The 27,266-nt window shown below is 37.8% G+C and overlaps 1 protein-coding gene across 1 annotated transcript; it reads left to right on the forward strand.

Annotated features, from left to right (window-relative positions):
• The first annotated feature begins 1,999 nt into the window (after positions 1-1,999).
• Positions 2,000-26,213, forward strand: LOC125100874 (V-type proton ATPase subunit S1-like protein). The gene is made up of 7 exons (XM_047731359.1): positions 2,000-2,118; positions 9,212-9,255; positions 9,513-9,574; positions 11,121-11,356; positions 17,915-17,965; positions 20,355-20,595; positions 25,099-26,213. The coding sequence occupies exons 1-7, from the start codon at positions 2,024-2,026 to the stop codon at positions 25,399-25,401; spliced, it is 1,032 nt and encodes a 343-aa protein (XP_047587315.1). The 5' UTR covers positions 2,000-2,023; the 3' UTR covers positions 25,402-26,213.
• Positions 26,214-27,266: the final 1,053 nt, after the last annotated feature.

Genomic DNA, 27,266 nt, shown 5'->3' on the forward strand with positions numbered 1-27,266 from the left:
AGAGAGAGAGTGAGTGAGTGTGAGTGCACAAGTAGGAGAAGCTGCAGAAGTAGAGCGAGAAGCTTGCTCCCCACTGAGCAAGGAGCCCAACTGTGGGGGTCCATCCTAGGGCCCTATGAACATGACATGAGTGGCAGGCAGATGCTTAAGCCACCCAGGCGCCCCTCCCTTTGCTTTCTTCTAGGTTTTAAGTCTTTAATCTATTTTGAGTTGATTTTTTTGTCTGGTGTGAAATAAGTCTCCAATTTCATTTTTTGCTTGTGGACATCTAGTTTTCTCAGCACCATTTGTTGAAAAGACTGTCTTTTTCCCATTGTGTGTTCTTGGCACCCTTGCTGAAGAGCAGTTAGCTGTATATGTATGAATTTATTTCTAGGTGCCTGTGCTGTGTTCTCTTGATCTATATGTCTTTTTTTTTTTTAAGATTTTATTTATTTATTTATTTGTCACAGAGAGAGAGAGAGAGAGAGAGAGCGAGCACACAAGCAGGCAAAATGGCAGGCAGAGGCAGAGAGAAGCAGGCTCCCTGCCGAGCAAGGAGCCCAATGCGGGACTCAATCCCAGGACCCTGGGATCAAGACCCGAGCCGAAGGCAGCAGCTTAACTGACTGAGCCACCCAGGCATCCCTCTGTATGTCATTTTTAAAAAATATTTTATTTATTTATTTACTAGATGGAACGAGAGAGAGCATGCACGCACACACAAGCAGGGGGAGCAGCGGGGAGTGGTAGAGGGAAAAGCACGCTCCTCACTCAACAGGGAGCCTGATGCAGGGCTCGATCTGAGGACTCTGGGATCATGACCTAAGCTGAAAGCAGATGCTTAACCAACTGAGCCACCGGGTGCCCCTGTACATCAGTTTTTAATGGCAATACTATGTTTATTTATTTTTTATTTTTTTAAAAGATTTTATTTATTTATTTGACAGAGATCACAAGTAGGCAGAGAGGCAGGCAGAGAGAGAGGGGGAAGCAGTCTCCCCACTGAGCAGAGAGCCCAATGCGGGGCTTGACCCCAGGATGCTGAGATCATGACCTGAGCCGAAAGCACAGGCTTAACCGTCTGAGCCACCCAGGTGCCCCTGACAATACTATGTTTAACTTACTGTAGCTTTGCAATGTATTTTTAAATCAGGAAATGTGACACTTCCAGCTTTGTCCTTTCTCAAGATAGATTTGGCTGTTTAGGGCCTCGATATATCTTTGCAACAGTTCTTCGAGTAAAATACTTTTGTCCCCACTCTGCAGATGGGGTAACTAGAGCTGTGAGTGCACTTGAGGGGTGTCTGACTCCAAAGTCAGTGCTCTTTACCATTATATTCCAGATCTCTTAGCACATGGAGAGTCATGAATTTAATAGGAAAATGTGAAGTAGGACACATATGTAAAATTAAATAAGTTTCAGATATTTTTATCATTTATTCATCTGAAAAATATATGTAATGATATATATTTTGTAGATTTTTGAGGAGAATATAATAGCTTCCTGAAAAGCAGTATGAGATTCTTACTAAGAGTATCAAAAACAAGGCTAGTTACGGGCACCTGGGTGGCTCAGTGGGTTAAAGCCTCTGCCTTCGGCTCAGGTCATGATCCCAGGGTCCTGGGAACGAGTCCTGAGTTGGGCTCTCTGCTCAGCAGGGAGCCTGCTTCCCCCTCTCTCTCTGCCTGCCTCTCTGCCTACTTGTGATCTCTGTCTGTCAAATAAATAAATAAAATCTTCAAAAAAACCCCAACAATGCTAGTTTCTAAAAAGAGGTTAATTGAAAATTTGCTCCCTAATAATCTTTCATGAATAAGCAAACATCCTAAATAGATCCACTGCTTTCACTCTACACTCTAAATTAAGCAGTATCAGGCCCCTCCCTCCACCCTCTCCCATGCATAATGCATCCTGGGAATATGGTCTTTTTATTGGTTGAATATGTTGTCAGTCACAAGACATGGAAAATACTGCCTCTGCTCTTTTTGCATTTAAGAATTAACAGATGTGCTTGCTTTGAAGAAATTGATTCATTTCTTGATGGGAAGAAAAATCTTCTTTAGTTTTTCACTTATCTTTTTATGTATAGGATTTTCATTAACTTTGGATCAGATACTTGCCAGGAAGAATGTAAGGTGAGTAACTGCACGTTTTTTTTAATTCAGTGCATCTGTAAACTTCAACACAAGTGTGAAATTAGATGGTTCTGTAATTTCTTTATATTGTTGCATAGTAATATTTGTTTATAATTCAAATTGGTTAGATTAGATCATTCTGTAGCTAATAAAATCATTGAACTAGAGTTTATAAATAAGAGATGAAAATACAGTATTTATTATAAGAGGCAAGAATTATTAAAAATGCACAAGAAGCATTTGTATTATGTATCAAAGTATATATGTGAGAAAATGACTCAAATCAGTGTTCAGGTTTCTTTTATACTTACAAGTAAATATTCATTTGATGATTTTCTCCTGCTGTTGTTACAAGAGAAGAGAACAAGGAAAAATTTAAAAACCTCAGAAACACATAACCTGTTCTTCAAAGAAAAGGTGTCAAATCATTTTAACTGGTAGGAGACAGTAGTTGTTTGGAGTACATACTGTTGAAAACTAACAAGCAAAACTTCTATTTCTGTATCCTTTGTCTTTTAGCTCTTTCCATCCGTGTGAGGGAGACTATAGAGATTTATCTATAAGGGAAGATATTCAGAATCTGAATAACACTTAACTTATGTTCTGTCTCCTAATTGCTCATCATGTGTCATTACAATAAATATCAGGGAATTTAGTGCAAACACAAAGGATAGCGCCAAGTAGGATGGTCTGCCAAAACTCATGTTAAAGAATCTTTAAGTCACCAGCTGATAAAAACTATAAGTACAGGCATATCCTATTTGTTTTTCCCATTGTTTCTAAATCAGTTAGTGCTTTCCCTCAAGTTCATTTTCAAATAATAAGAGACCTATACTTCTTAGGTTATTAAAGCTTAGTAAGGTTTCCTTACTTTGTTTTTACAGAGATGACTAATTTGTGTATTACACTGGTAAAATGTACACCAAATACTATAAAAATCCCAATTCTGTTTTTGAAGCAAGGTTAATGGGTTTAAATAATCTTAGCTTCAGAAGGGACCCTAGAAATCACATCAATTGATGATCATTTGAATCTAATAATGTAGCATATTAATTTATTATGAAAGAAACAACAGTTGCTATTTTGTGAATGTCTTCTAAATCATAGATCTGAAATTTAAAATATATCAGTTTTATGGGTCAATTCAAGGGTCTTAAGTCTCTAGGAAGGATGACTGTATTTTAAATTAATAGTTGTTTCCTAAGCTTAGAGAGAGTAGGGGTCACCACTCTTTTACATATTGCTTCCTCAAACTAGGTTTAAACAATTCCTTTAACAAAAGAAAATCTTTTGTCTCTCACACAGCATCCTTTGTGATCTCTCTTTTTCTACTTCTCTTTCAGACTTTGTTTATTAAATCTGTTCATTCATTCATGCATGTAGCACATATGGTTTTTTTTAAAATATTTTATTTATTTATTTGACTGACAGAGATCACAAATAGGCAGAGAGGCAGGCAGAGAGAGAAGAGAGAAGAAGGGAAGCAGGCTCCCTGGCGAGCAGAGAGCCCGATGCGGGGCTCGATGCGGGGCTCGATCCCAGGACCCCGGGATCATGACCTGAGCCAAAGGCAGAGGCTTTAACCCACTGAGCCACCCAGGCGCCCCAGCACATATGTTTTTAATACTTGGTACTTCTAAATAGCTAGGTGCTGTGCTAGGTACTGGGTCTACAATGGTGAGCAAAACAGATCTAGTCCCTGCCTTCATGAAGCTTTAAATCTGGTGGAGGAGGTACTCTTATTAGTCAAAGTGAATCATGCTGTGAAAGAAAAGTGTGGGAGGCTATGAGCGCGTCTAACAGGCGGATCTTAACTGGTCTGAGATGGTAGAAATAGTGCTCTTAAGGAAGTGACTTTTTTTTTTTTTAAAGATTTTATTTATTTATTTGATGGAGAGAGATCACAAGCAGGCAGAGAGGCAGGCAGAGAGAGAGGAGGAAGCAGGTTCTCTGCTGAGCAGAGAGCCCGATGCGGGGCTCGATCCCAGGACCCTGAGATCATGACCCGAGCCGAAGGCAGCGGCTTAACCCGCTGAGCCACCCAGGCGCCCCAGGAAGTGACTTTTAAGCTGTGATCTGTAGCAAAGGGAGGAAGAGGAGAAGGGGAGGATAGAGAACATTCCAGGTGGAGAGAACAGCAAATGCTAAGACTCTTAAGAGAGAAGAAGGAAACATGAAGCCTTCAAGGAGCTGAACTAAAGACTACTGGTTTAGCTAGAACAGACAGGGTAAGAGGTCAGCTGAGGTGAGTATAGTTAGCTCCTCTTTCCGGGCCGCAGAGGCCAATGGTGGGAATGTGGTCTTCATCCTGCACAGAGCCATGACAGAGCTGTTTCACCTTCACCTTCGTGAAGGTATTACTTTGCAGACTCATGAGGGACCACCGCGTATTTTAAAAAATATGGCACCAGCCACTACAAGCTTCGGGCTCTTGATTACTTTTCAAAGGTATTGCAGAGATCCCTTTTACTGAACAAGGACTGGAATATTTTAGAGACAATATAGGTTTTGTTTCTTTATTTTTTTCTTTAAAGAAATTTTTTTAACCAGTGTTCCTCAGTTTATTCACATGGATAACTTTAACCAGTTAATTCTTTACAATTCTTACTTTAGTTCAGAGATTTTGTAGTGATGTGAAAATATGTGTGTGTGTGTGTGTGTGTGTGTGTGTGTGTTTATAAAAGATTTTATTCATTTATTTGCCAGAGAGAGCATAAGCGGGGCGGGGGCAAGGGGCGGGGAACAGCAAGCAGAGGGAGAAGCAGGCTCTGTGCTGAGCCAGGAACCTGATGCAGGGCTCAATTCCAGGACCTGGAGGAGATCATGACGAGCTGAAGGCAGATGCTTAACCATCTGAGCCACCCAAGTGCCCCAGAAGTCATCTTTTTAAAACGAATAAATTAGAAAAAAACATCAAAGTAATGTATGTACATGGTTTTAGGAAAATCAAGTGTTACCAAGACACATAATAAATTATCGAAAAAGAAGTGTCTCCCATTTAGTCAGCTTCTCTAGTAACAAACAACTTCAGCTTTCCGGAATCATATGATCGCAAACATTTATTTCTCACTCATGTTACCTGTTGATAGCTGTTCAGTGGCTGTTGCAGGCCTGATCTAGCTGTTTCCCATGTCTTGTCATTCCAAGACCTAGACTGAAACAGCAGTACCTGTTTGGGCCCACCATTACCATGGCAGACAGAAGAGGACAAGAAGGTGACAGACACATGTAGCACCTTGAAATGTTTCTGCAGAGCTGGTACACTGTTGCTTCCACTCATGTTCCGATGACTTGACCAAGAAACATAGCTGAGACTTATTGTGGGGCAGGAAATATTCTCTACATACAGGGAGGTACTGCAAAGCAAATGGCCAAAGGCAAGGATATATACATCTCGGATGATTTCCAGGGAGTTGGGGACAACCATACAATCCACAACCCTGCCACATTATTTAAATATATGTAGGGGATTTCTCACTTTGTACATTTTATCTTATTTTTTTAAAGATTTTTTTATTTATTTACTTGAGAGAGAATGAGTGAGAGAGAGAGCACGAGTGGGGAGCCCGATGTGGAGCTTGATCCCAGGACCCTGGGACCACTACCTGAGCTGAAGGCAGACACTTAATCTATTGAGCCACCCAGGCACCCCTCAATATATACCTTTTCAACATTGTCTAACAACTTCTTATTCTTGGTGACAAGTTTTTGCCTCCAACACTGCCCTCACCTTTCTTTTCTTCATACCCCCCCACCCCTCTAATACATAGTAACATTACTACTTTCAGGTAAATCTATGCTGGCATCAGTGTGACTATGCACATATTATTTACTGACAAGCCAGTTAGCCTACTATAATTGTTTCTTTTTCCTTTGTACAGCTCTTTCCTTTTCTCTTAAGTTAAAGATTACCTTTTTTCATTTGCAATATTTAAAAATATATGTATTCTTTTTTGATTATTTATTTGAGAGAGAGAGAAAGAGAAGGGGAATGGGAAGAAAGAGAGGGAGAGAGAGAGAATCTCAAGCAGACTCTATGCCAAGTGCGGAGTCTAATGTGGGGCTTGATCTCCCAACCCTGAGGTCATGAACTGAGATGAAGCCGAGAGTCTGATGCTTAACCAACTGAACCTCTGAGGAAAAAATATATGTATCCTTAATTCTTTTCGCAAGTCCCCTCAGCTATCATGTAGTGTAGCATCTCAAATCCTTTTACCTAGAGCCCTCCCTCTAGGTCTCCTCTTTGGAGCTCTTTTGTCCTCTTGATCTGGATTGATGCTCCCTAGGTCTGATGTGCAGTCGGCATCCTGAAGTTTCTCTCCTCACTCTTCTACGTTAGAGCCTCTGTTGGTTAGTGCCTGTGCTTTCCTCTTTCTTGGTTTCCTCTCAGTTTACTAGAGCACATCCTCCTTTAGCTTCTGTGAAAGGGTGTGAGAGATATATTTTCTGAATCCTTGCGTGATTCTTGTTTTTTGTTTGGTTTGGTTTTCAATTTCTGGAAACTAATAGGATGATTTCCTTATCCCAAGCTCTAAAATATTACAAGTACCTCATCTCATAAGTACAACTTAAAATGGGTAACAGAGTTCAATGTAAAAGCTAAAACTTTAAAACTTCCAGATAAAACACAGGAGAAAATTTTGTGACATTATGTTAAGGAAATGGTTTAGACTCAGAAACACAGACAATAAAAGAAGAAAAACAAATACATTAGACATTATGAAAATTAAAATGTTTCCATTTTGAAAGTCACCATTAAGAAAATGAAAAAGGAAGACAGAATGGAAGAAAATGTTTTCAGTACGTATATCTGACACAGGACTTGTACCCGTGCAGAAAACTCTTTCAATTCAATAAGAAGAGGACAGTTAACGTAATTTAAAAATTTGATAAAAGATTTAAACACATAGTTCACATAAGAAAATACATGAATGTTGAATAGGCATGAGAAAAGATGCTCACTCGTTAGTCATCAGGAAATGAAAAACTATAATGTGATAGCAGCCCATACGTATGAGAATGGCTGAAATCAAACATTTACAGTACAAATATATTACAAGAATGTGGGTCCACATAAAAGCTCATAGAGTGAAATTGATTGGGAGTTTTGTTAAAAGTTAAACTTTTACTAAATGACTCAGCCATTCCTCTCAGTATCTATTCAAGAGAAACAAAAAAATATTCCATATAAGCCCTATACACAAATATATTTATATCTTTATTTGTAGTAGCCCCAAACTAGAAACATCATAAATGTCCATCGGTGAATGCCTACACAAACAAAATGTGGTATATCCACACAGGGAAGCATTCCTCAGCAATAAAAAGGAATGGAATATTGATCCATATAATAACCCCAATGAATTCTAGTCATTATGTTTAGACAAAGAAGCCGAGCACTGAAGAATATATATGATTCCATTTATAATTCTAGAAAATGCGAACTATAGTGACAGAAAGCAATTCTTTAGTTTTCCTGTGGCTGAAGGTGGAGGGAACATCTCTCTACTGCAAGAGTGCATGGGGAAACTTGTGGTATGTAAAGATATTCTGTATCTTTATTATGGTGGTATGTTATGGATATATGCATATGCCAAGACTAATCAGATTATACACATTTGAGTGGGTGTAGTTTATTGTACTTAAATTATATCTCAGTAAAGTTGATAAAGTGAGAATAAGTTTGTATACATGCAGGAATTTATTAATAACAATGAGTAGACATCATGGTCACCGACTTGTCATCTTCAGAAATTCTCATTAGATAATAGAGATTGTATTGCCAAGAGAATGATGCATTCATTGTGTAATTGGTTCCACATAATTCATTTTAAAGCATTTTATGTTACAGATTTAGTAACTCTTGAGCTAAAATTTATGTTTTGCATATGGACCAGTTATGTAATATGTATATATATTTCTCTAATTGTAAGTATATTGAGTTAATATAATAATTATTTATATAGGTCTTGGATAGCAATCTCTTAAGTATAGAATTTGATCTACATTCTTATATACTACAAGGTACAAGTTCTGAAAAATTTTAAATATACAATAAACAAAATTTTTATGATATTTATGACACAATTAGAGATTTAAGCCCCGATATGATAGTTAATGTTAAAGAAATTATTAATATTTTCTAGATGTAATTGGGCTATTATTATAAAAAGCCCTTCTCTTTTAGAAATACATACTTAAATCATATAATATCTGATATTTCCTTCAAAATAATACCAGAGAGGGGAAATGGGTGAGCTCATGGGTGAAACAAGATTGCTTATAACGTGATAATTACTAAAGCTGGATGGTGGCTACAAGTACCTGGGGGTGGGAAGAGGGCTTATGTTTTTCTATTTATATTTGTATGTGTTCACAATACTCTATGATAAAAGATGTATAGATCTTCTAAGTTAGGGTCTAAGTTATAATTACATAAGGAAATATTTGTGATATATTTTTAAGTTGAAGAAAATTTTGCAGGCTCCAAAGCAGGATGTTTACATATACCTGTTTTTGAGTTTTATAAAAAGTAAATTTATGTGCATTGTGTGTTTAGAGTTCTGTGTTTTGTGTGTGTGTAGAGTAAAAACCTGGAAGGATATACATTATAATTTAAATCCCCATAATTTTCAGAAATAGCTTTGTGGTAATTGAGTGTCTTTTTTTAATAAAAAGGATTGAATATTTTTGCTTTAATATAGTAACAGTACAATGAGTATAAAATTTCATTGTAAAAGATTTTATTATGCTTCATTATTTGATTATTTGTTTACTATTTATTTTGGTTAGACCTCAGTGTTTAGCACACTACTTGGCACTTGGTAGGCCCTCAACCATAGTATTCAATGGATAAAATTAGGGTTGATATTTACAAATTTTAAGAAGTTCTGACTTTTCCTTATTTTCTTTGAAGAACATGTATTATTTTTTAAAATCAGAAATTCACTAGGAAAAAGTGGACAGTTTTGAATTCTTTTAAGTTTCTGTCTTCTCTTGAGATGTAATAAACAAATATCCTCCTTAAAACTTCCTATGAAATCTGAAATATAGATCTTTGTTCAGCATCTTTTTTTATTTTTGTTTTTTCTAGTTTCATCTCTAGAACATCTTCAAATAAAGAAGTGGTTATAAATGGTAAGAACTGTATTTGCTGGCATGATTCCTTGAAGGGTTGAGGAAAAGGGTGTTGTTTGTGTTGGGCTTCTATAAATATGGTGATTGGAGCAGGGGTATCTCATGTAAAAATCTCTTAAACTGGTGTATTCTAAGGTTATGAGCCAGAAGAGGCCCAAGCCTCGTATATTTTATAGTGCTTAGCATTTTAGTATCATTCAGGTACATTAATCAATCAGTGACATTTAGCCTTTGTATTCATATCATTTATTTGACAGATAAGCAGAGTAATGGAGATGTGAATCCAATCCAGAATTTCACAACAGTACCAATCACTCAGGTAAGGATATATTAGAAAACTAGGTTGTATCTTTAAAAAAAAATTTTTTTTAAATACAATTGAATTAGGTCAGAAAAAATGTGAAAATATAAATAATAATTTTTTAATAACTAACATTCTTGCTTAAGCTTTGGGGGGAGAATGGTTTATGGTAGTCTTCTAGTAAATAAAAAACTAAAGTTTTACTTGCTCTTGTGTATTTTCATTACAATATTCAGTTTTGCTTTTGTTGCTGTCCAGAGAGGATCAGTATAGTGAGAGTTTATCTTTGGTTACTGGTAAGCTTGGATTGCTACTACCCCTTTAATTTCTCTTTTAGCTGTACTTATATTGGAGTAATTGGTATGGAATAGTTGATCTAGATAAGTGGATCTTCTTTCAGATATCTGTGACTTCAATAATGAAGTGCATTGTCTCAGATTTTGTAAGACGAAGAATGACGTTAGAAGACCCTGCTAGTTTTTATATATTCCATGATCTGGAGCTGCACTGTCCAAGGCAATAGCCACTAGCTACATGGGGCTATTTAAATTTAAATTCAAATGAAGTAATGTTAAGTGAAATTAAAAATTAATCTGAGTTGCACTGCCTCCATTTCCAGTACCATAATAGCTACAGAAGTCAGTGGCTGCTGCACAGGACAGTGCAGATACAGACTATCCAATTTTGCAGAATGTTCTGTTGGATATTAGTGGTCTGGAGAATTAGGCTTGATTCTAGAAACCTCTTGTTATGTTTGTTTGCACGTTAATTTCTTAATTTTAAAATCTTGCCTTATTTGGGTACCTATTTCCTGAAGAGATAAATTACTACCATTAGTTCATGGCATGGTGAATTTTTGTCTTTAATTACTAGACTTTTTTTTTTTTTTTAATAGTTTTAAAAGGGTTTACAGAAGAAATTGAACAAAATAGAAGATTACCATATGCTTCCTCAATCCCTCCCCCTCCAGTTTCCCCTTTGTTTAACATCTTGTGTTATTGTGGTATATTTCTTAAAGTCGAGGAACAAATATTGATACAATATTATTAAGTAAGGACTATAGTTTACATTCAGATTCACTCTTGGTGTTGTATATTTTGTGGGTTTTAACAAACGTATGATGATATCTGCCTACCAGTATGGTATTTTACAGAATTATACTTTTGTGGCCTTAAAGATCTGTGTCCCACCTATTCATCCCCATTATCTCTCCCAGCCTGGTAACTTTTTGAAGTCTATATTGCTATTATTATTATTTGTAAAGTTGGCTTTTTTTTTTTTTTTAACAATTTAGTCGTTTCCAATTTGGGTGCTTTGTAGAAGCACCCAAATTGTAGGTAGTATAGGTAGATTCGTATACCTTTCAGGTATACCTATCAGTTTAGGCTTGTTAAATGATTAAGATGGGCCCACCTGTCATCTCCTTTGTCTCACAGTAGCATGGACTCTGGAGTGAGAGAGATAAAAGTTTCAACAGGTTGTAAATAAGTCCTTTTGCTCCAAGAAGCGTATTGTGCCGTGGAAACAAACCTGTCTCTTAAACTTTGTTTATTTGGTTAATTAGACTCTCAGCTACACTCTGAGCAGACATGGACATTTAGAAAAAGAACCTTGGAATGCATTCAGCCACCATAGCCCAGTTAATGTCTCCATGGATGGAATTCCCTGCATTCTTTTCTGGGCCAAAGGAATAACAATAAAATTTAAGAATCAGACCTGGCTGGACCTTACAGATGAAGCTTTTGGCCAGAAGACAACAGTGGACATTAGCAACTCAAACTGCAGTGAAGAAAGTGCCATGTAAGTTGACTGCTTTGCTTGAGGAGACCCTTAGAGCAATTGTAGTCTGTTAACTGGGAAGCCAAGTTTTCTGACATTTCAGAAAACGGAAGTAGGTTCCTCTATAGTGAACTTGAAACACATCTCTGATGAAATGTTTAATGTCTAAAATGAAAGAAAAAAAATCAGAAATTAATTTAAAAAAACTTTTCCCCAAGCAATTCTCCTGTTACAATGCCTTGAGGAAAATCAGGGTTGTGAAAGTGAAGGTTTTCCAAATTCATTCTGAAAAATGAACAGGATTCCAGGCTTGGTATCAACTCCAAATGTGAGATGTCCAACGACTTTTGTCCTAGCAGGAAGAACTCATGTATCATGCAGCAGAGGCATACATTTCCCAATGGGTAAAAAAAGATAAGGCTGATTGTAGCCAGGGCAGATTTCTGCTTCTAGGGAGTGTTCTGAAGTAGTGGAACGTTGCCAATTTGCAAATGTACAAGGGTACCTTTGAATGGCTGTATTTCAGAGAATTCTTTAGGACATTTGTTCAAAATGATTTTAATAATTTCTTTTGATTTGAGATAAGCAGATTAAAAAATATCCCTTTTGAAGAGGAAATCAATTTCCAGTACCTTTCTCTGCTTTCTAGTCATCCAAGCAAAAGTTTTTGCTTGTATTTGTTTTGGTCGAGGAGTAAGTCTGGCATATCCCACTTGCTTTCTGTAAATCTTGCTTTCAACATTTGCTGGTATAATAAAAGCTTTTGGAAGATTGTCTGCATTTGTCCTGGCCTGGTTTAGATGGGCAGAATGCTTTGTATACTCTGTGTGTGTGTGAGTGTGTGTGTGTGTGTATTCATTTTATATACTTTGGCTGGAAATACTTTTTTACTACTGAACTTTACTTTTCATTTAAAAATTATTGATGATGGGTAAAAATGGATTGTTTTAATATTACAAGTTTTAGTAAGTATCTTGCTCTTCAGAATGATTATCTCTTATTAGGGAATTAGGAAATTTTAAGTATAAGCATCCAGAGTCCTCCCAGATTTGTTTATTCTGTGGCAACACAGACTACCAGAGACTCCAGCACTCCTGAGCGTTTAGGACTTTATCCTTGGGCTCTAATTAATTCCCTACAGGGCTTTTTATTTGTGGTCAACTGCCTGGAGAGAGCCTGATTGCCTGAGGATCATCTTGCCTGTCTGTGGCTGACTGGCCTGCCTTGATTCCATTTATTCTTACCCCAGGATATTTGTGGGGAAGATCAGAGCACCACAGTGTTTTTGTTTGTTTGTTTGTTTGTTTGTTTTTTTGTTTTTTTTTTTTTTTTTTTTTTGCTGGGTTTTAGAAATCTTAATGATCACTGGGAACTCAGAGACTGAAAGAATGAGAAGTTGGCTTCTAGTGCCAGTTCTGCCAGTGAGCTTTGTGACTTTACAGATAGGAGACACCATAGGATCATCATCTATGAATGGAGATGATGGCATTTATTAGTTGTAATAGGCCTGAAGCATTTGCCTTGGGCCGGGCACAATATCTGTTATTCCTCACAATACTATTGAGTCACAGACTGTTACCATCCAGAAGCAAGGCTCGTAGAGGTTAAGAAATTTGATAAGATCATACAACTTATTTGGTAATAGAGCTGGGACCTAAAATTCATCTTTTTTTTTTCTTTTAAGATTTTATTTATTTATTTGACAGACAGAGATCACAAGTAGGCAGAGAGGCAGGCAGAGAGAGAGGTGGGGAAGCAGGCTCCCCACCAAGCAGAGAGCCCGATGCAGGGCTCGATCCCAGGATCCTGGGATCATGACCTGAGCTGAAGGCAGAGGCTTTAACCCACTGAGCCACCCAGGTGCCCCTAAAATTAGTCTTTAACAATGATGTTTTACATCCTCTTTCTTGGCTCTGTCTCACTGCATTGTGAAAATCAAATTGGGAAATGGATGCATGAGAACTTTGAGAACTCTTCAAGTGCTATGCAAAGTAATAATATTATCTTCCTAACATACTAATGATAACTGGAGTAAAATAGTGCCTATGCCTTGTTACCTGGTGAAGGGACCTAGGGAAGCTTTGGTTTTCAGGACGCACAAAGGAATGATTGGTGGGACCTGATCTTCTGCTTGGTGAGCATCTACATATCCTACTAGGATGTGTCCTGAGTGAGCAACATCTACCTCCTGGAGTCCTGTCCAGGCGAGTGTGTGGACATCCTGGACAGCCCACCCATGGGGATGAATCAAAGGCTTCCCAGTACATGAGGCATGCAGGGACCAGATACTGAGACCATCCCTCATTCCTGTGAATCATGGATGTTAGTGAGATGCCTTTGTTCTGCTGGCAAGGAAATCTTATATTCTCAAGAACCAGGGAGGGAGTTGCTGAAAGAATAAAGCCAAGTAAAGACATAACCATGTAAGGTCAAAAGCACAGATTAAAAAAAGGTGACCTTGTTTTAGTGCTTGGAAACACAATGTTCAGGGAAAGGCAAAGTGTTGGCAGACTGATTTGCTACGGAAATCTTTCTAAATAGTGAAAGCCCTACAAACAGAGCATAATACGAGCATCTGGGGGTATTTTGAACTTAGGCAATTATGGTCTGAAGAATTCAGAGTCTGTTTTAAACGTGGGAGGTTGGGACACTTGGAAGAGTAAAAGCAGGTCTCTTTTGAGTGACTTGCTAGATTGTATTTCTCCTTCATGTTCCCAGGTTATGGTGCAGTGCCTGGCACTTAGGAGAGTCTCACTGAATGGTTGTTGAATTTGCTGTGTTGAAATCAGGCACGTTCTTTACTCTGCAGCAGAGCATGTTAGCAGCTTTCACTGAGATCATGACTGCTGGAGAAAGCTCTTGGAGTACCACAAGCTTAGAGGCCATGGAGCTGCTCCATCAGGAAAAGGGGACAGCAGTTAGGTGGATTCAGTATGGCCTTGCTTTGAGGTTTAGTTCATCAGCTACACAGTCATTTTATGGATAGCCAAGCTATTCTGATTCTTTGGAAGAAGTAGAGAAATTTCTGTTAAAGTTAGTGACCAAATTTGTAAAATACTATTCAAGAAAGAAATTTTATTTCATTAAAGTATTTTAAGTACTTTGTAATAGACTATGAGATATTCTTAGAGAAAGGCCTTTTTGGAGACTTGCTTTACTGAATAAATCAGCTTATAAAATGTTCATAAATGGGGGCACCTGGGTGGCTCAGTGGGTTAAAGGCCTCTGCCTTTGGCTCAGGTCATGATCCCAGGGTCTTGGGATCGAGCCTCGCATCGGGCTCTCTGCTCAGCGGGGAGCCTGCTTCCTTCTCTCTCTCTGCCCGCTTCTCTGCCTACTTGTGACCTCTGTCTATCAAATAAATAAATAAAATCTTTAAAAAAAAAGTTCATAAATGAATGCTTCTAATGTATCTAAGCTTACAGTGTTAGGAAATAGAGATAATTCTCTTAGTAACTTTATCTGGTTTATTTTATAAATATACAAAATATTCCCCTTTCCCCATAAATAGTATGATAATAAATTTCAGCTCAATCACTGACATTTCTATTTCTTGATAGGTAGGACCAAACTAATGAGATTACATTTGTGTGATATTGTTTCCAAGCTTGTAATTGAGCATTTATGGTTATGCACTTTTGCTTTTTTGGTTTTATAATGTATGTTGCGGTGTTATAACTTCTCTACATTATAATGTCACATAGCTGCATATCCTTTCTGTATTTAAAATTTTCACATTTTCTCATTTCAGTTCTTTAGCTTTTTCTCATTCTTATTTTTCAACCTTATTGAAATATTAATAAAATACACTAAACTGCACATATTTAAAGTACACAGTTTGATCAGTTTTTACATATTTGTACACCCACAAAACCATTACTACGATCAAAACAACAAGCATTTTCATCACCCTCAAGTTTCCTTGTGCCCTTTGTAATCTTTCCCTCCTGCCACTCCCAGGTCACCCCTCCAGGTAACCACTGGTCTGCTCTGTATAGTTATAGGTGAGTGTGCATTTTCTAGAATTTTATATAAATATAATCATATAGGGGCACCTGGGTGGCTCAGTTGGTTAAATGTCTGACTCTTGGTTTTGGTTCAGGTCGTGATCTTGAGGTTGTGGGACTGAGCCCTTCTTGTGCTCAGTGCAGAGTCTGCTTCAGATTCTTTCTCCTTCTCCCTCTGCCCCTCCCTGCTCTCATACACTCTCTCCAAAATGTATAAATAAAATCTTTAATAAATAAGTAAATAAATATAGTCATATGGTATATACTCTTTCAGTCTGGCTTCTTTCACTTAACATGATATTTTTATATTCTTCTACATTGTTACACATATCAAAGTCAAAGTGATGTTTCTTTTTAACTGCTGAGTAGTAAGTATTCAATTATATGGATAGACTACAACTTATTTATCCATCCGCCTCTTTTTTTAAAATTTAATTAATTAATTTATTTGAGAGAGAGTGAAACAGTGAGAGAGGGGGAGGGTCAAAGGGAGAAGCAGACTACCCGCTGAGCAGCGAGCCCATTGCCGGACTCAGTTCTGGGACTCCAGGATCTTGACCTGAGCCGAAGGCAGTTACCCAACCAACTGACCCACCCAAGTGCCTATCCGTCCACCTCTTGATGGAAATTTGGTTTTGCCCCAGAGTTTAGATAGCTTTCTAAGGAAAGTTGCTTTAAACATTCATGTACAAGTCTTTGTAGGAGTGTATATTTTCCTTTTTCTTAAATACCTACGAGTAGAATGGCTAGATCATATGGTATGTGTATGTTTAGCTTTTTAAGAAACTGCCAAAGTGTTTTTTTAAAGTCATTGTATCAGTTACCTTTCCACTAGCATTGTATGAGGAGGTTCCATTTGCTTTACATTCTTGCTGACACTTGGTATGGTCAATGATTGTAAGGAAAATATTTTTATGTTTCTTCATGATTAGTAATTTCTGAACAAATTTGACTGGGACTTGGGTTATAAAAAATAAGCCTTGGAGTTAGTAAGAGATTAACCACCTTAGATGAATGTGTTTCCTGTCAAGGAGTAATGAACCTCAGAACCATGGAAACATTCCAGTGCTTGGAAACATACAGAGGCTACTTGCCGTCTTCTTAGAGACAAATTTACATTCACCTTTATGGTAAACTATTTATTCCCATCCAAAGGCTGATAAAACTCATCAGCTTACATTGTGAGGTAGGTACCTAGTACTCTTCTCTTTTGGTATGCCAAGGAAAATCTTTGACACTAAGGAAGCAAGTGTTTCCCTCTCTCAAAGGGAACCACTGTCTCTCTCTTACATAAACTCCCAGACTCACAATTTTGGTGTTCCTCACTTATATTACAAATCACAGTATGAACAGGATGACATCTGACTCTCATCATGTTGCCCAGGCACAAGAATTGGGTTAAAAGGGGAACCAATGTGGTTATTGCTATGAATTGGTAATACTCTGTCTCACATCCAGGAAATCTTGTGTTGACTTTCAGAAAAGTGTCAATAATGTGGATATTAATTGCTTAAGAATAGGTTCTTTTTTGAGAGCAAGAATGTGGGGAAAGGACAGAGGGAGAGAGAGAATCCCAAGCAAGCCCCTTTCCCATTGCGGAGCTTGACACAGGGCTTGATCTCACGACCCTGAGATTCCCACCTGAGTGGAAACCAAGAGTCGGGTGCTCAACCGACTCAGCCACCCAGGCACCCCAAGAGTAGGTTCTTAAAAAAAAAGTTTTAATTATTTCAATTACTGTACCATGATGCTTTCATCTTATTGTGGTTTTATTTTATATTTTACTGATAACTAAGGATGCTGAGCATTTTTTCATGTATTTATTAGCTATATGTATACTTTCCTTGGTGGAGTGCTTGTCTTTTCACTATTTTTAAACTAAGTTGTCTTCTTATTATTGAGTTGTTAGTTAATTATATTCTGGATACTAGTTCTTTGTCTATATGTATTGTGGAAATATTTTCCCTTGTTCTTTGGCTAAGATTTTTGTTTTCTTAACACTGTCTTTTGAAGAGTAAAAATTCTGAATTTAAGGAAGTCCAGTATATCAATTTTTCCTTTATAGTTCTTTTATATTCTTATATATAATTTATATATATTTGTTATATATATAAATTATATAAATTTATATATATTTTTATATATAAAAATTTTATATATAAATTTTATATATTTTTATATAAAAATATAAAATACTTTTATATTTTTTAGTTTTTTTAAATTAACATATAATGTATTATTGTTTTCAGAGGCAGAGGTCAGTGATTCATCAGTCTTATATGACACCCAGTGCTTATTACATCACATGTCTTCCTTAACGTCCATCACCCAGTTATCTCATCCGTCCACCCCCATCCCCTCCAGCACCCCTCAGTTTGTTTCCTATGATTAGGAGTCTCTTATGGTTCTATATTTTTTCAAGAAACTATTGGCTGGTTCAAGATTGTAAAATTGCTATATGTTTATTCTGTAAGTTTTATTATTTTAGTTATATTTTGAGGTAATTTTTTAGTGTACTATGAAGTAAAGGTTATTTCTGTTCTGATGGACTGTGTTGTTTCTGTTTTCTTAGTTTGTCTCTGAAGTTTGGTGATGCTGAAATTCCCAAAGGTCTTGATATAAGGTAGGTGTGGATACTACTTTGAAGTGTCATAGGTTCAGCCCTTCACATTGGCTCCATGTAATTTATTCATTCAACATGTAGTATCAAGGGCCCACTATGTGCCAAGCAGTGACGTGTGAAATGCCACATATAACTAACTACACAGAGTCAGTGATATTATGGTGGGATCCTATAGGAATGATTTCTTTAGTTTCTACCAAAGCATCTGTATTGATTTTTCCTTCTTCAGTTAGGTCTTAGAAATCACATGAACCTGAAAATGTGGTACTCTTTTCCTCTGAGCAAAGAATATATGTAAAGCTCCAAAACCGAATCTCTGGTTTGAAGTTATTTTCTATATCGTGGCTTACAATGAATCACACTTATCACTTCATAATAGCAAATAAAGTCTCTGTAGCTGAATTTCCCAGCAGACAATCCAGGCCTCCATTTTGCTGTGTTTATGTCTGGAAGAATGCATCTGCCAACAGTGGTTTATTCAAGTAGTTAGGAACTCCTCCAGGAGTGGGGGATGACTTCAAGGCATTACATTTTTTTTCTTATAAGAATAAAATGTTTCCGTTCCTATAGGACCAACCTTTTAGTGGAGATAAACAGCTGTGTCTTTAACATTACTTGAAAAAGCAGCAGGATGTGCTAGGACAGTCTTTCCTAAGCTGTGTTCTATGGAACACTTATGCTATGTGAAAATATTTATAAGATTCCCCAGGGAAGGGGTTCTCTGGTCAAATGTGTTTGAGGAAAACTGCATACCATGTTCTTCTCTTAGAGATTCACAGTATTAATTTGTATATTAAAGTAACTGTGAAGACATGCTTTTAAGGAAGATTGCAGCACTTGGTGACTTTAATGAACCTCTCATTTCCTATGTTTACTTTGGAAAGCTCTTTCCTCAGAATATTTGCCTATATTTCATGGAACCACTATTGTTTCACTGGTAATAATTTAGAAAATACATGTCCTCATCTTTTAGATAAAATTTATAAGGAAAATAGAATCCCACAAGGTGAGGAAACATATAAAAAAATACATATCTGTTTGATATAGGAATGAGTAGTTTTTATTCAGCTAGCACTTTTTTTCCTCAAAAGGAAAATGGCTTTATTATTTTTTTTCTGATGATAAAGGAATGTGGTAGATGCTGTCAGTACCCCATCTATATCACTTTGAGCTTTTCCATTTGAGAGCACTGTAGTCTACCAGCTTAACTTTGAATTGTCAGCTTTTCTTTGCATAAAAGCTTTCTTTAGCCAAAGGGGTACACTGCCTCCCATCCCTACCCGAGCAACTCTGAACCAATGACTGAAAGAAGTGTATAAATACCCCAGATCCCTCAACCAAGGGTCAGATAACAGGCATGTGAACTACCCTCATTCCCAATGTACCCCATGAGTGTCAAACCCCACTTGCCCACAGTGGAAACTTGCTTAATAATGTGTCCTTTTGGGGTATCTTCCATTCCTCTGTCATTTTTCTTTTCCCTATTTGACATATTTTGAATTCCTAAATAAATTTGGGACTACCTCCCCCAAATACTTCCTTCTCTTCACATCATTGTCTCAGGGTCTGGTCTCTTAGAGCCCGATACATGACCAGAAAAGAAAAGAAAAGAAAACAAAACAAAAAAATCAGAAAATACTTCTCTTTATAAAAAGAACTTGAAAATCATTCATAATTTAACCAGTATTTGTAATCATTATTAACATTTGATCTCTGTCCTTCCTGGATTTTTTTTCTATGCAATTACACATTTATTTGTTCTTTTAATGAAAAAAATGATCATGGCATATTATAACTTTATTATTGCTGGGGAATATTCCATTCTAAAATGGCTAAGAGTAAAGGCTCTCGTCTCAAATTGGATTCGGAGCCCAGCTCCAATACTCAATGTCCAAGTAGACTTGCACAAGCCATTTATTTAACCCCTCTGTGTTTTGATTCCTCCCCTGTGAAATGAGGATAATAATAGTGTCTACTTCATGTTAAAAAAAATACACATAAAGAACATAGAAGGGTGCTTGATGCAGTAAAAGCTTTCTTTGGGTTATTTTTGACCATTATTTAGCTAATTCTATATTAGTTTAGAACTTAGTTTTTTTCAACTTTTTTTTGCAATAATAAAATCAAGTTTTGATTTTAAAAATGAAAATATAAAAGCTTTTTGTGTTTTTCTTTTCGAAGGAATTTGTACTATTCACTTTTGGGGTCTGCCCTATCATTTGCTTTCATTCATACCTATTAGGAGACAGGTTTAGCACTAGACGTAAACTCTCTGAGCCAGTTCTACTACGTGACAAAAGAGGGTGCTATTGCACTGCTCATAGATGATTTCCTGTGTCAGCAAATATCAGAGTGCTTTAGGAGTAATACTGTTTGTAACCATTTTCAGATTCACCCTTACCAATTACAACAAGTTGTACCTCCAGAGCTGGTTTAGTCTGCAGCGAGTTGAGATTATTTTCAATAATTCAGTCCAAGCAACTTTTAATGCAACTGGCATATATGCTCCGTCGAGTTATTCCTACCATTGCCAGCGTGTCAGCAGCCTGCAGCGGTATGATGCCCTCTTGTTGCCCAGCTACACAGATGATACGTCAAGCCTGTGGGAGGTCACGTTTGTTGATTTCCAGGTAATAAACTAAAACATATGCTCAGTGTACCTGTCTGTTTGGTGCCAAAGAAATCCAGTGTTGGAAAACACCTGAAATACAGATGTTTAAGGAAAAGAGAGGAATGGATACCTTTAAAATAATATTGGTATTTTTTCTTTATCTTCTAAGTCATGAAATGGAATAGGATAGAATATTACTCTCCCTGTGCACTACCCACACCCTACGCACTGCCTCCCACCCCCCGACTCGCTTTTACATTCACATTTATGCAGCCACTAATAATTATCAGTGAGGAATGCCAGCAATCTAAACTGGAGGGAAGCTGTGGCATGAAGCCCAGTGACTGACACTTCCTGGAGTGAGAGGCCCTTCTGGGGAGAGGAACTGTTGGATAATTATTTTATTTCCTTCAGGGAGTGGAGCAGTGATCCTATCAGGACAGATAAGCAGTACATCTGTAGCCTGGGTGACAGCTTTGGCAGCACAGGAATGGAACTGTCAGCCAAGAAGTAAAAATATCCCAGAGATCCTCTTGAAAGTATCTGGGGAAAGGCATGGGGGCATAGACGTTTCTTTTCACCACCAGAATCTTAGGCAGAGAGACATCGGTCAACTTCCTCTGTCCTGTTAACCTGTGAAAAGAGCTTCACTCATTCTTCTAACTCACTGCAATAGGCATGGTTTTGCATGTCCCTCTTATGGGCACTTCCCAATCTTTTCCAAATGTAAATATATTTACTTCCTCTTCCCTTCAGCTTGGAGAGGTGTGCAGCTTGGGGTAGGGAAAGAGCTTGCATTTTGGAGTTTGAAAGAAAGACTTGGTTTCAAATTGCTTGTCAGCTACCTGGGTAAACTACTTCACCCTCTTGATTTCTGGCCTTTCTTTTATGGAGGTAAAGTCATGGCCTTACTGTGTGGCAACAGCCAGGACTGTGTCAGGCATGGATTACCAGTAACTACTACTTATGAGTGCCCCTCCATCCTGTGTGTCAGCAATCTTGTGGTTATTTTACACACTTTGTCTTTGAAAGTTATCATAATGTTGCAGGATTGCCATCATTTATCCCTGTTTTAAAAATGGGATGACTGAAGCTCTGGTGATTACATAATTTTTCAAAGTGATATAACTGGTAAATGGTAGAAGCAGATTTTGAATTCTGTACTGTCTGACTTCAGAGGCACTTTATAATGTATATAATGTATATTTATCAATATTTTAAAAGTACATATTACTATTATATATTTTATGTATATATTATATATTATAATGTAAATTATAATATATAATATATATTTTATATATTAATTATTATACATATTCTTATTATACATATTTCTCTCCCTTGCATTTTAAAAAGAGAAGCAGGCACAAAGTAATATTGAAAACAAGGAATAATTCACACAAAATCTTGCCTGATTGAGAGGAACTGACTGATTTATATCTCTTTCAGAAATGATTTAGGGTGATTTAGAGGAACACTGGAAGAAAACAGACTTTGAAAAATGCACAAACCACTTCACACCCATTAGGATGGTTATTATTAAAAACAAACAAACAAACAAACAAACAAAACCCAAGCAAACCCAGAACAGAAAATAACAAATGTTGGCAAGGATGTGGAGAAATTAGAGCCCTTGTACATTGCTGGTGGGAATTTAAAATGGTGTAACTGCTATGGAAAATGGTATGGTGGTAGGTCCTCAAAAAATTAAACCTAGACTTAACATGTGATTCTGGGTATATACCTAAAAGAATTGGAAGCAGGGACTTGAACAGATATTTGTATACCCATGTTAATAGCAGCATTATTGACAGTAACCAAAAGATGAAAACAACCTAAATGTTCATTGATGGATGCATGGAAAAGGCTAGTGTATATGTGCAGTGGAATATTACGCAGACCTGAAAAGGGAGGAAATTCAGATATAGGCAACAGCACGAATGAACTTTGATACAGTGCTCAGTGAAATAAAGCAGACACCAAACGACAAATATTTGTATGAATTCACTCATATGAAATATCTACAGTAGTCAGATTTGGGAGACAAAAAATTAGAATGGTGTTGTCAGGGAGCTGGGAGAAGAGAGGCAGGAGGAATTGGTGTTTAATGGACTTAAAGTTCGCAAGATGAAAAGTTCTAGAGGTGGATGAAGGTGATGGTTACACAATAACATGAATGTACTTAATGTCACTGAACTGTACACCTAAAAATGGCTAAGTTGGCAATTTTTTTTGTTATGTATATTTTACAATAAAAATATTTTAAAAATGGGCGAAGACACGTGGCTTAAGAAAAACAAAGGAAGAAAAGAACAATTAGAGCCACCAGTGAGGTTGGTACACAAAACTGCAAGACCTTCTGTCTGATCTGGCTGGAAGGGGCACAGTGATTTGGCCGTGAAGCTTTGGAACATCCACTATAAGAAAGAATTGCTCATTTACATGTGCTTGGGGTTCAAAAGACTGTTGGAAGCATGCTTGTGGGGAGCACATCCATCGCTGGTAGGGTTGTGCCAGTATCTGTGACAGCAGCCTTACAGCGAACACAGCCGTGGATGTCACAGGTGGGCCTTGTTAAAACACCTTTGCTATAAGCACATAGTGGAGTGCAAGGTCAGTCCACGCAAGATGTGGTAGTGATAGTGATTCAGGTGTGTATATACCAAAGGCTGCATTCCACATAGGTGGCTTTGCCCATCTGATTTATTCTAAGAAGAAAGTAGCGTGATGTCACATGCATGGCAAACTGAGATGCCTTTGGTGGGCCATCTGAGGACTGGTGAAGTGTAACCAGCATCACAAAGAGTATGTTTATTCAACTCCAGTTATTTAATTTTTACTTCTTAAGAATGTTGGCTGTGTTGCTGGGTCTTCAGTTTTTCAATGGAAGCTAGAAGTCTGGATTTTAATAGGAAATTCTCAGGATGTCCAAAACTTTGGGCCTAACAAAACTTGCCGACGGGCTAGGTACAGGGTGTTTACAACCACTAGTCCAGAAAATGGATGGACAAGTTACCCTTGAGGCATTCTCCACAGATACTTTTCTCAGCCAAGTCTTAAGAATGAAATAACAGTCAATGTGAGGACATTCTCTTTGGCTGGAGTTGCAGCATCAGATGAGGCCATCTTTTGTCATTTTGTCAAGAGCGTGACTCTGCAGGCACTAGTCTGAAGAGAAGGCCACTTTGCCTCCAGCATAGAGGGATGGGCCAAGGACGCCAGAAGCCAGGTCAAGAGTTTCCTTTTGGAGCTGGTTTTGGATTCAGTCTAGTGCACAGACAATTGGATGGGCAAGGCCTCTAGTCTATGGCTACAGGCATTTTAGCATGAAAAAATGGCGAAGCACCCACTTAAGTCATAAAAATGAGTTCTCACTAAGCACTCATGGATAATTCAGTTTTCTGATGTACCTCTGTAAAATCAACCAGGTGACTGAGGTGATGTTGTCTAGCATTCAGTTCTAAAAGCCAACTAGGTGTGGGAACTGTCTTCTACAAATGATTGCTCTCGTTTAGAGTAGTTCCCCTGTAGCTCAGTTTCTTTCATTGTGACCGTATTTGGATACAGAGCCTGTTGTCCCTTTCAGCCTCTTCTAGTTCCAAGTATTTGAGCCACTTCGTTCGCACATGTACGAAAGCTCTTCTTTCCATTCTCTGGGCAGGATGCAAATAGGGGCTGGTATGCAGCTCTTCCAAAAGCAGTACAAGTATGTATGGTACAACTGATAAAGAGTGGGTGGTGGTGTCGGACTTGTAGAGTTGTAAACTGAGAAGTGAAGCCAGACTGCCTGGGTTTGAATTATAATTTCAGTGCACTTAAATAAGTGAAAAAGTAAAATGAATTGAAATATAAAATATCTTCACTGTACTTACTGCTACGGGACTCTGGGGAAGTTACTTAACTTTTCTGTGCCTCAATTTCCTCACCCATTAAGTACTAACATAATCATAGGCTCTTGTGATTTTTTAATGAGTTAAAGCAGTATCTACTACATAAAAAATCTTTGGGAGGTGTTAGCCTTTATTATCTGTATTTTGCCTCATTGGGGACTATGATAGCTTCTCTTAGGAGACTCTTCCTGTCCACTTCCTGTTAATAGAATCAAAGGCAGAGGAAGTGAGACTTAATGATTCTTTGTGAAATTTATGCTAACATTTATAAAATTTTGAGTGTACTTTGAATTTTAGAGACACCACAAAGTTATTTTTTAGATGAACTAGAATATTTCTAAGGATCAGATTAAGAGAGGTTTTACTTCAGAGACTTGAACTTCATGAGCCTCTTAATTATGATAACCATATATCTCAGAGTATCTGAGTCAGTCTTGATTGAAAATTGTTTCATTGTCCCCATAAGCACACTCACATTTGTTAGATCATTTGCTCAAATTAGTCAGTAAGTAGAACTTACTACCCATTGTCTTAAATTTGGTTAATTAGGAGTCCAGAACCCTCAGCACAGGTGCGAGGTAGATCTTAGGAGAGAAAGAATATGTCACTTGAGCTCTTTGTCCTGACAGATCCAAGGCTTCACCATCAAGGGGAGGCAGTTTGCCAAGCCCCGAGACTGTGCCTCCTCCTTCTCGCCAGCCATTCTGATCGGCCTGGCCATGTCCCTGATCCTGCTGCTGGTGTTGGCCTACGCTCTGCACATGCTCATCTACCTGCGCTATCTGGAGCGGCACTATGATTTCCTCACCTCTCCAGCCCACTTCCCCCAGCTGAAATCTCGAGATGCAGCAGAAGAGAAGGAGCTGCTGAGGAGCCAGGGCGTCGAGTGCTATGAACTGAGAAGCCCACAGATCTGCAAAATTTATGTGTAACGGCACAGGCCCCTCTTCCTCATGAAGGCCACCGTGGGCTCTGAAAGGAGTTATTTCTGTCCATCCTCTTTGACTTGTGATATAAAGTGTTTGCCTCATGGCTTGATTAAAAAAAACATACATGCAGAAACTACATTTTGGAGCATCCACTGGCCTACTTAGAGAGACTTGAGACAATGAAAAAGTTGTCCCAGGAACCCCACAGAGAAAAATATGATTGTTGCCCAAAAACTACTTTGAAAGCAAAAGCATATTTCAAGTTAGGAAGACAGAAAAAAACCAGTGATGCCACTTAGAGAGGGGAAAACATATTTGGTCCTTCTTGCTTGTTCCAGTTCAGATGTGATAATACGGAAATAATAATTCCAAGGTTATCTGGAAGTTCAGAATTTATTTTGTGAATTTGCATTTTTAGAAATTATATCCCAATTTTTAAAATTTGTTTTAAGAAGTAGTCTTTCCCGGAGCTGTTTGGGGAAGACTCTTGTCAATATGGTAGAACACTCTGTTCAAGGGCTTTCTTGTCATTTACTTTGCTGTTCAGAGGCACCCCAGTTCGATTTGTGAAAGAGAAGTAACAGTCTTGCAGTTTCTTTCCTATCTGGTTGTAGTGCCAAGGCTTGTCTCATTTGTCTGACTAGACCCCCATTAACTCTCCTAGGTACCAGTTGAAATAAGCAGCTGAACTAAGAACAGTGTCCTTGCTGTACAGACAGCTTCATGGCAGATACCCTAAAACCTTTTCCAGTGCCATCATGTCCCTTAAACTCTTCTTTAGTAGAAATTTTGCTGCCACCATTGCTCTTCTTTTTTTTTTTAAGATTTTATTTATTTATTTGACAGACAGAGATCACAGGTAGCCAGAGAGGCAGGCAGAGAGAGAGAGAGAGAGATAGGAAAGCAGGCTCCCTGCTGAGCAGAGAGCCTGATGCACGGCTCGATCCCAGCACCGTGGGATTATGATCTGAGCCGAAGGCAGAGGCTTTAACCCACTGAGCCACCCAGGTGACCCCCACCATTGCTCTTCTTACAGATGGATTTCTCCATAGTCTTTTCCAGTTCTTGACAGATACTGAAGATTGGCTTCCTCTGAATTTTCACCAAAGCTTCTCTAATATGCCATGTGTGCAAAAGAGATCTTATGTGTAAAAAGTACCTTGTATTTCCCTAACTAGCATTCCACACATGACCTGCACAAAACTTAGAAAGCAGATGGGAACGATGTGGGGTAGAGGATCATGCACATAGAAATTGAATCTTCTGGGCAGCTATGGTAATGAGTTTACAATCTAGTACCATCTTTTATGCCAAGTGTGAATGACAGTGATTGGGGTTTCTGATAAAACAGTCTTACGTTGGACATTTCTTTTGGCTGCATTACTCTTGTCTGTGACTATAGGTTTGGTTCCAGCCCTCTCAGAATTCCATAAGCTCCTAATACTCTGTAGTGAATTTTTTGTTGTTGTTTTAATACCTGGAGTAGATTCTGTATTCTATAATAAGAATCTTGATTCATGTGCTTATTTGTACCAAAGATAGTTATAGGGAACATACACTGAAGAATATGGGAATCTAGTATTGATTTTTTGGCCTTGTTTAGCTGAAAACCAAGAAGGACTCTTAGCACTAGAGAGTGGGAAACACATAGCTCACATCATTCTATAAAGAAATTTTCACTGTAGTTGTTTTGAGTGTCCTTTGGTGGTATAAGTGGTTATTGTTGGTAGACTATAGGTACTTGAAGGGTAAATATAGCTTATGGTCCAACTGGGACACTTCTGAAAGTGAAAATGTTATTATCAATTCCTAGATACAGACATAAGCAGAATGATGCCAGACAAGCTGGAATATATAGTCACCCTAAT

This window comes from Lutra lutra, chromosome 5 (assembly GCF_902655055.1).
Source record: "Lutra lutra chromosome 5, mLutLut1.2, whole genome shotgun sequence".
Classification (NCBI taxonomy): domain Eukaryota; kingdom Metazoa; phylum Chordata; class Mammalia; order Carnivora; family Mustelidae; genus Lutra; species Lutra lutra.